Below are 9542 nucleotides of genomic sequence, written 5' to 3'. Positions count from 1 at the left end.
AAGTCGGGTACTCCTAGCGGAAAGCATCCCACTTCAGGAAACACTGCAACCTTTGAGAGGGAGGCAGGCTGTTACCGCCCCGATTGACAAATTAGTAAACTAAAGCCAAGAAAAGTTAAATCGCTGGGAACTGGGACCGGAGCGCTGCCTTAACCTCGTACAGCCCGGTGGAGTGCAGGGGTGGGTCCAAGGATGGGCCAGCAGGTAGATGCTGGCTCTGGCAGCACTGTGAAGACTCCCAATCCTCCAATCTGCGTTCCACGCCTCTCGTTAGCCCCTTTCCAGGAGAGGCTCAAAACCCGGAGCTACGGAATCTGTGGAGCGGGACACAAAGCACAACAGCCGGAGCCGAGCATGCGCAGTAGCCCGGCCCAGCCCGGCCGCTCTCGCCGCTGGGGGAGGGTCATCCGAGCCTGACGTCCGCGACGCCGTCGTCAGCGCCCCGGGAAGAGGAGGGCGAAGACTCCATCCGCCATGTTGGATGCCGCAGATTCGCCATAACCGCGCCGGCTCTTTTCTTAAAAAAATAAAAATAAAAAGCGAAGCATCAGCGGAGCGCCCCGCCTTCTCGGTCGGCGCGGGAGGGGGCCCGGAAGAGCCCGAGGCTTTTTTTTCCTCCGCGGTGGGGGCGTTGCCATGGAGACGCGGGCGGCAGGTGAGCCGGGCTGGGGGTTGGGGTGGGGATGAGGTGGGGGTGGGGCGCGGCGCCGCGCGCGGGAAGCCGTTTCGAGCTTTGAGTCGGGCCGAAGCGCGCAGGCCGCTGGGCGGCGGAGGGATCCGCGGCCCAGGGCGGAGAGCGGACGTAGCGGCGTCCTTCGACGGCACGTTAAATCGCTGGGAGTATCCCGCCGCCTTGGGTTTTTATTTTTAAAAAAAAAGTAACGAGGGTGCTAGCGGAAGAACGAGCAAGGGAAAGCAGTGCGCTCGCGCGTGCGGGGCCGTTTCCGGAGCAACGGGCGGGGTCGGGGCGCGCGCTAGCGACCCAGCGCAGGCGTCCTGGCGGGCGGGAGGTTCGAATCCGATGCTGCTGACTCTGTGGCCGCGTGGGCCTTGGCTCGGCCTCCTTGTTGCCTGGCCTCAGTTTCCTCCTCTGTGAAATGGATAGTTCCTTTAGACCCATGTAGTCGGCCAGGATGTTTTGAAGGGAAAGGGTTCCACCGAGCTGCTGAAGGAAAGTTTCTTTGTGTCCTGTAGAGGGAGCCATAAACGCCAGGGATTAGCTGGTTACTGCTGGTAACCCAGTAATACCCTGTGATAAATTGTGATTTATTTATTTATAAATTTATTTATTTTGGCTGCGTTGGGTCTACATTGCTGTGCGCGGGCTTTCTCTAGTTGCCGTGAGCGGGGGCCACTTCGTTGCGGTGCGCGGGCTTCTCATTGCGGTGGCTTCTCGTTGCGGAGCACAGGCTCTAGGCGCGCGGGCTTCAGTAGTATTGGCTCGCAGGCTCCAGAGCGCAGGCCTAGTAGTTGTGGCGTAAGGGCTTAGTTGCTCCGGGGCATGTGGGATCTTCCCGGACCAGGGCTCGAACCCTTGTTCCCTGCATTGGCAGGCGGATTCTTAACAACTGCGCCACCAGGGAAGCCCGATAAATTGTAATTTAGCGTCTACCTGCCGCCTAGCTCTGTGGGCCCTTGTTCCTCACTCTTTAAAGTTAAGCTGACATGGCACCTCCTCCAGGCAGCCGTCCCTGGCTTCTTGGGCGACGCAGCCTTTCTGCTGGCTGGATGCAGAACTGCGATGGATCTTCCACTGAACACCTGGTCAAAGCCCTTTAACGTTGACCTTGGGGCTCCTTCCTGTGTAATTAACAGTAAGCACCCACACTGGGGCACTAACCTCATGCTTTTTGCTACTCAGTTTCCCCCGACACCTCTAATTTGTGTGTCATTTACTGACGAGGAACAAAAGTTCAGAGAAGTCAACTTCATACAGTTTAGAAATGGCAGAGCTGAGGCTTTAAAAATCAACTTCCTCTGACTTGGGATGAAATCCAAACTTCTGGGTGCCTGCCTCGCTTGTACTTCCAACCCCTGGATCAGTGCCTGGCCCCGAGTGGGTGCCCAGGGTGCCTTTATTGAATGGAAGAATGAATGAACTATCTGACCGCCTCCTGCCCCCTTCCAGCCTGGTTCCCTGGCAGAGCCCAGTGACTTCGGAAATATAAGCTTAGTGTCACAGGGCTTACCCTCCACAACTGTCCCTCCAGCTTCATCTTCTGAGCCTACCGGTTCATACCAAAGCAGCTATACTGAGTGTCCTGCATGCTGAGGGCTGCAGAAGACATCTATCTAGAGCTTATGTTTGCTGGGTGTTTGGTGCCCAAACCGTGGGGGCACTTTTCTTGGCTTCTTCAGTTCAGGCCAACAGCTTTGCATGACACTCCTCTCGACATGCCAGGCAGGGATGGTAAAGAGTCCTTTGACCCTTGGTCCTGCCCTCATCCCATTGTTGTGTCAGATTCCAGCAAGTGAGTGTGTGTGTGTGTGTGTGTGTGTGTAGTGATGGAGCAGACCCAGAGCCGGATGCTCTGGGTCAGAAGCCCTGAACTGTGCCAGGCATTCTTTCTGACAATGATGATGTTATGAGTCCAAGCTCATACTGTTCGCTGCACGACAGGTCAATAAATCGAAAGGTGAGTTTTTTGGGCAAGGAAGAGTGACTTTATTTGGAAAGCCAGCAGACCGAGAAGATGGTGGACTAGTGTCCCAAAGAACCATCTTACCTGAGTTAGAATTCAGCCTTCTTTTATACCAAAAGTGGAGGGCGTTTGGTTGGTTGCTGCGAACTTCTTGGTGCCGGAATCTGTTGTTCTTGCAGCTGTGCACCTAGGTCTGGTCACAGTGTTCCTATAAACCTCCAAGACAAATGGTATCCTGTGTGTTGCGACTTTTTATCTTTGTGTGAGTGGAGAAGTGTTGTACCTTTAAAGGTCAGAGCCTTGAGAATGGGCTAACCTGTATATTTTAGGCAACATTCTTAACTTGTAGCAAAAGCAATAGAATACAAAGTTTAAAGGAAAACAACCAGATCCAGTATGGAGTCAGATTTGTTCTTCCCTATTACACTCTCTTCTCTGTTTGGTGCCTTCCCTCTCCCAAGACACTGGGCTGCTGCTGATGATACATGACATGCACTGCCCACCTCTCCTCTCCTGGAGTTTACTTAACATTTTTTTTTTTTTTAAAAAACCTGGCACTTGTAGTTTCCTTCAATTTTCAGCTGTGTAATCAGTGACCAAAAATCATGTTTTAAAATACGTTGCTGTTAACTTGCGGTCAGCCAATTCCTGAAAAGAGTCTCCTGTTTTGCTTGGCTGTTGGGTTAACGTAGGAGAGCCGGTAAAATAAATGATAAGATGGAGTCGCATTTGGTCTCTAAGGTCCAGCTTTTTGATGGTAAGCCAGCCACGATGGTCACTGCCGTGAACTGGAGATCTGTTACCGCACTGCTCCCTTCTCAGCCGGTTTCCCATTTACCTTGTAAAATGGTTCCTGTGTCTTTTCTCCCCTTACTTTACAATTTACATAACAACTTTTCAATGACAGCTATCCTTCAGTAGAATTAAGTTTCTGCCTAGGGCAAGGGCAGTCAAGAATTGGGTATATTAAAAAGACTCTCCTTAATTGCATTTCCTTTGTAGATAGTTTCATGCATGCTGCTTTTGAAAACCTCCCCAGCAAGAGGGGCTGATTTAATTATGTAGAAGGAATTTAGCCTAGAGTTGTTTTCTCTTTCTTAGCAGCTGTTTATTCTGTTAAACTTTCACTGTCTTTGCCATTTCTCAAAGGCAGGTGTCAACTTTAAGGGCTGGAACAGTCTGGAGGGTGGAATGAACACGTGCTCTGGGGCCAGAGATCAGCTACTCACCAGATTCCTGACCTGAGGGAGTCACATAACTCGTGGAGCCCACTGCTTCATCTGCAGGAGACATGGTCCTGCCCACTACCTGGGTTATGGTGCACTGTAGATGCTGTGGGCACTGCTGTTTATCCCTTTCACCGAGACCCCAGTCTCTCTGCTGTGCAGCTTAGTGCATTGAGATCTACTTGCTCCTTGAAAACAGTTGTGGTTGGAAAATGTGATAGACTTTGACTGGTTAAAAAATTTATTATTATTACTTATTTATTTATTGCTGCACTGTGCAGCTTGCAGGATCTTGGTTCCCTGACAAGGGATTGAACCTGGGCCCCCGTAGTGAAAGCGCTGAGTCCTAACCACTGGACTGCCAGGGAATTCCCATTGATTCATTTTTTTTTTTAAAGAAAGAAAAGTAATCTGGGGGTGAAACAAATTGTCATATTAAACAGCTATTGTAGGTTTGAAGTTACGTCTTTTTTTTCAAGGAACATAAAATATATCATTATATGCTTATAAACAGATTATGCTTGACATGTTAATAGAAAAAGGATTTTAACTTGGGCAACAGATTTTTCTTCTTTTAAATCATGTAACAAATGGAGCAGCAAATTTTTGAACTCTGGAATCTGGCACGTTTGTGCCCCAGTTGGGTCTGGGACGAGGCAGGATGGGAAGGGTGGGGACCGGACTTAAGAGGCAGCTGCTGGCCTTGTTGGTGTAGGGGGAGGAGGGGACCAAATCAGCCACCGCGTCGGGAGCCAAGGAGCAGGGGGCTTTGGGAGCCGCATTCTGGAAAAGGAGGGTCTTGGAGGTCCTGGCAACCTGGAGGACCTTGTAAGTCAGCCCCAAGCCTCCTTGTAGTGCCCTAGCTGGCTTCCTTCTTTCTGTTAGGTATTTTTTTCCCATCTCTGCCAGCAGGCCTCTTCTTCTGGGGCCACCACCACTTCTCTGCCCCTTAGGATTCTCCCTTCCTCCCTCCCTTCCCCCTTCCCATCCTTCCTTCCTTCCTTCTTTCTTCCTTTTTTTTTCTTCCAAGCAGATTCCTTGGTTCACCCAAATGTTTGTGCCAAAGTTTGTCCCGGGAAGTGAGAATGCAGTCAGATATGATTCGCTGTTTCCTCCTGAGGATCTCACACAGTCCTAGCAGTGGAAAACTGATCCTTTAGGAGTTGGTGCCAGAGACGATGATGGAAGTAAGCCCTGAGAGTTGAAGGCTTGAGGGGGTGCGGTGCACCTAGCCCAGCCACTTAGTTACTGTGATCCTTTGTTGAAAATTACATGGGGGTCCATTTCTGAGCTCTCTGGTCTATTCCATTGATCTATTTGTTTATCCTTCATCAGCACCGTACTGTGAATTACTGTAGCTTTCTAGTAATTTCTGAAGTTATGAAGAATAAATAGGAGGACATTTTTTGGAGGGGCAGGAATGCAGGTAGGAGCAAGACCCGGCATCAAGTGCTGTTACAGTGCATCCCAGGGATGATGACACTCACCCCATGGCAGTGGGTGTGGGAGTGGAGGTTTGGGGCAGATTTAGAGAAATGGACCAGAGTAAAAACCCATAGGACTGGTGATAGAGTGGATTTTAGCTTAGAGACCAGCCAGCATTCATCTGTGTGTGGTTTCAGGGAAAGAGCAGTGATGAACCGAACAGGCACAGGGATATGAAACTTTCCAGGCTCCATACACACAGCCGTGGTCCATTATTCTCAGTTCCCTCCTGCAGTAGTAGAGAGAAGAGCTTTTGAATTCTGCTCCCTGTTTTTATTTCTGAGTTGGTGCAGGGCTTGCCGGGTAACTGGAAGCACCTCAGAGACACCCTTCCTGGGGACTGAGGCCCTTCCCTCCGCTCTGAAGAGGCCCCTGGAGCCGAAGTTCTGTGCAGCCCTGCCCCAGGACGGCCATGGGGCAGCCCTTACCCGTCACTGGGCAGGAGTCAGAGGACAGGAGAAGTTTTGGTTTTACCGGGATGTGGGTTGGCCGGCGGCTGACCCACCCTGAGCCACTCTTTCTTCCCCAGCCCTTAGTTATGTCTGTTTCTCTGGGAAGTGTGAGTTGACTGCCTTGGTTAACCTTAGCCTCGGGGGTTCTTACGTGAACGTTCTGGAAATGCTCTAGTCCTCATGACAAAGGAAATGCAGCATTTGTTAACCTTAAACATTGATCTCTTTAAGCTTTTAACTGTATTTTGAATTAAGTGATATTGATAATTTTGGAGTTTACAGTCTTAGGAGGAACACGTTAAACAAATAAATACACCGTTAAATACATGATTACAGATTGCGGTAATTGCTTCAAAGCAGAGGATTGTGGGGGAGTGGGCAAGAGAAAATAATGGGGACCTAATTTATATTGAAGGGGATTTAAGAAAAGCCTCTCTGACAAACTGAGGTTGGAGCTGAAACTTGAAGCATGAGGTTCTAGATTAAAAAAAAAAAAGTTTGATAAGCAGAAAGCAGGCACTCGCCAGCCACTTTGCAGAATTTCAGGCAGCTCAGGACTAGCTCCCTGAGTCCGGAGTTCTCCTTTGCGCTTTATCGCCCCCTAGGGGACATGCATGGGAAAGGCCCTGCGGAAGTGGAGATAGCCTAGCAGAGGGGGCGGCTGCACGTGGGGACTGGCCTGGCCACCGTGTGGGCGCTGTCCCAGCAGCGGGACCCGTCAGGTATGGCAGGGCATGGCTGAGACCGGGATGCTGGACCTGCAGGGGAGGAGGTCCAGGGGCTGCCGCTGGCTTGGTCAGAGGCAGTGGGAAGAGCTGGCCTCGCTAGGGTCACCCTAAGGCTGCACGAGCTGGAGCCGAGTCAGGGAGGAGGACAGGCTGCCTGACCTTCTACTAAAGGTCCCTGCCCTGTAAAAAGAGTGGTAGCTGCCCAAACCCGGTGAGGGGCAGGTCGGGCACTGGGTGCAAGTCTGGACTCTGTCCTTTCCAAGGCAGCAGTCTGTGAATTTGGGCCACAAATAAAACCATGGTCACTTTAAATTGTTTTGACAAGCAACATGGCATTATTTGTTTATGTTTCTGGAGTTTGTGTCTTACTCATTTCTAAATGTGCTTCGCATACATAATATGTGGTATATATTAGGCATTCATTAAATGTTGAATTGTGAGACTAAGTAAAAAATTACTTTTTTCCCTAGTAAAAAACGGAATAGCCCAGGTATGTGGAGAGCACACTTAATGTTCACTTCATATATTGGTTACCAGGAAGAACGGACCAGGTCATTCTGGTCGGCTGGAGCCGGGTAGCTGGTGGGGTTTGGAAAATCCTTTTCCCTGTGGCTCTTGCTTAAATTGAAAGCTCTGCTCTGGAATTTGAACAGACCCTAGACACGTCTGAATATTAGAGGGCAGTTCTTTCTTCCTGAATTAATTTGCAAGTTCAAAATACTTTGTAACTGAGACGACTGGCAGGCTTTCATGATAAGTAAAGAAGGTGTTTAAAATTTGATTGAAGTTGGGGCTTCCCTGGTGGCGCAGTGGTTAACAATCCGCCTGCCAATGCAGGGGACGCGGGTTCGAGCCCTGGTCGGGGAAGATCCCACATGCCGCGGAGCAACTAAGCCCGTGTACCACAACTATTGAGCCTGAGCTCTAGAGCCCGTGAGCCACAACTGCTGAGCCCGGGCATCACAGCTACCGAAGCCCGCGCGCCTAGAGCCCGTGCTCCGCAACGAGAGAAGCCACTGCAGTGAAGCCCGCGCACCGCAACGAAGACCTAACGCAGCCAAAAATAAGTAATAAATAAATAAATAAACTTATTAAAAAAATAATAAAATTTGAAGTTGTGTTTGCGTGTTTCCCACATTTTCCTTCAGTTCCTGCCCAGGCTGTTATTTTATCTCCTTTGATTATGACCTCAGGAGCCTGGAGCAGACAGACAGCGTCTAAAGCCTGTGACGGTAATAAATGGAAATGTCCTCATCTTCTGCCTCTTTTTCAACAGTGTGGACAGTAACTCTGGTCGGCAAGGTCTAAGCTTCCTAATTCCTTGTCTCCATTTTCCTAACTCTGTGGGTCCCAAAGATTTCGGGGTGCTGGAGGCCCTCTCCTGTCTCGCTGGCTGTCGGGGAGTGGCACCTGCAAACCACATTTCTCTGATCTGCAGTGACAAAGTTGCCGGGTGTCCTGGAAATAATGTGAATACTGGATCTGTGTTCTACTCCAGACTGCAATGTGCTGGAAGTGGGAAATACACACCAGATTTTGAATACTTAGTACGACAGCAACATCAAAAGAATGTGAAATTTCTCATCTCTCTTTTAAAAATGGATTACAAGTGAAGTGATAATATTTTGGATATACTGGGGTAACAAAACATATTATTAAAATTAATTTTACTTGTTTCTTTTCATTTTAATGTGGCTGCTTGAAAATTTGAAATCACACCAGTGGTTCTATTTCTTAAAAAAATTTTTTTTTAATTTAAATGTATTTATTTATTGTTATTTTTGGCTGCATTGGGTGTTTGTTGCTGCACGTGGGCTTTCTCTAGTTGCGGCGAGCGGGGGCTACTCTTCATTGCAGTGCACGGGATTCTCATTGTGGTGGCTTCTCTTGTTGCGGAGCAGGGGTCTAGGTACGTGGGCTTCAGTAGTTGTGGCACGCAGGCTCAGTAGTTGTGGCTTGCAGGCTCTAGAGCACAGCCTCAGTAGTTGTGGTGCACGGGCTTAGCTGCTCCGTGGCATGTGGGATCTTCCCGGACCGGGGCTCGAACCTGTGTCCCCTGCATTGGCAGGCAGATTCTTAGCCACTGCGCCACCAGGGAAGTCCCAGTGGTTCTATTTCTGTGGGACAGCAGTGGCCTGGATGGGGCGCTGGGCCTCTTGAGCCATGGTGGCTGCCCTCCCAGAGCTTCTGCAGAGAGCCACACGTGTGTGCGTCTCCCCATGCGAGGCAGTGACCCGTGCACAGGGACCCACCTGCCATCTGCAGGAACTTGCCCAGTATGTACAGCAATGGTGTGCGTGCTGAGCCGCGTCCACCTTCCTGGTGGGTTGTGTTCACAAGCCCCTTTCACCCATTCTTCCCAGTTCTGCTCTGCACCTGCATCATATGGAGCAGAGTCCACAAAGCCCTTTTCCCAGGATCCCTCCACATGGTGACCCCTGCCTCCACTGTCCTCATGAGGTCAGCAGGGCAGCTGCAGTTGCCACTGCGGGTTTCCAGCCAAGGACCTACGGGCTCGGGAAGGGAGAGGTCCCTCCAGCCAGGCAGAAGTGGCCACGTGGGTGGGGTTTGACCCCGGAGCCTCTGTCCTGAGGCCCAGTGCTGAAGCCGGTTCAAGGCAGCCCTTTACCTTCTGAAGTTAGGACTAATGGTGCTTCCACCACAGAAAGGAACTAAAATAAACTAAAACAGCAAAAACCCCAAACCGGAAACTCAGAGGCCTGGTGATGGTGGCAGCCCTGGGCATTGCAGTCCCCCTAAAATGCATCGCAAAACGGGAGAGGATTTTGCACATTTTGTTTTTCCCATGGAAATGATCCCGGAGACTCGGTCCCTTTGGAGGCATGGAGTCAAGAGTTCTGGGGCCACCTCGGTGATTTGCACAAGGGGAGCTGTGGTGTCAGAAGCGTTCACGGGGGCTCCCACATCCTCAGAGCTTCCCACACATCTGCTGGGGCGGGACGGTGCTGCCACTTAGAGAACTGGGTGATGGGGGTGCAGTTTCTGTTT

General features: G+C 50.4%; 1 protein-coding gene across 2 annotated transcripts in view; it reads left to right on the top strand.

Annotated features, from left to right (window-relative positions):
* The first annotated feature begins 449 nt into the window (after window positions 1–449).
* Window positions 450–9542, top strand: part of ZFAT (zinc finger and AT-hook domain containing) — a 192790-nt gene continuing 183697 nt past the window's right edge. For both annotated transcript variants that reach the window (XM_007462414.1, XM_007462415.1), the window contains exon 1: window positions 450–655. In XM_007462414.1, coding sequence (XP_007462476.1) covers window positions 637–655 — 19 coding nt within the window. In that variant the 5' untranslated portion in view covers window positions 450–636. The remainder of the gene's footprint in view (window positions 656–9542) is intronic.

Source organism: Lipotes vexillifer, unplaced genomic scaffold, assembly GCF_000442215.2.
Source record: "Lipotes vexillifer unplaced genomic scaffold, Lipotes_vexillifer_v1.1 scaffold981, whole genome shotgun sequence".
In the NCBI taxonomy this organism is placed as follows: Eukaryota; Metazoa; Chordata; class Mammalia; order Artiodactyla; family Lipotidae; genus Lipotes; species Lipotes vexillifer.
The sequence above is the reverse complement of the archived record's forward strand: the minus strand, read 5'-3'. Positions and strand labels throughout refer to the sequence as shown.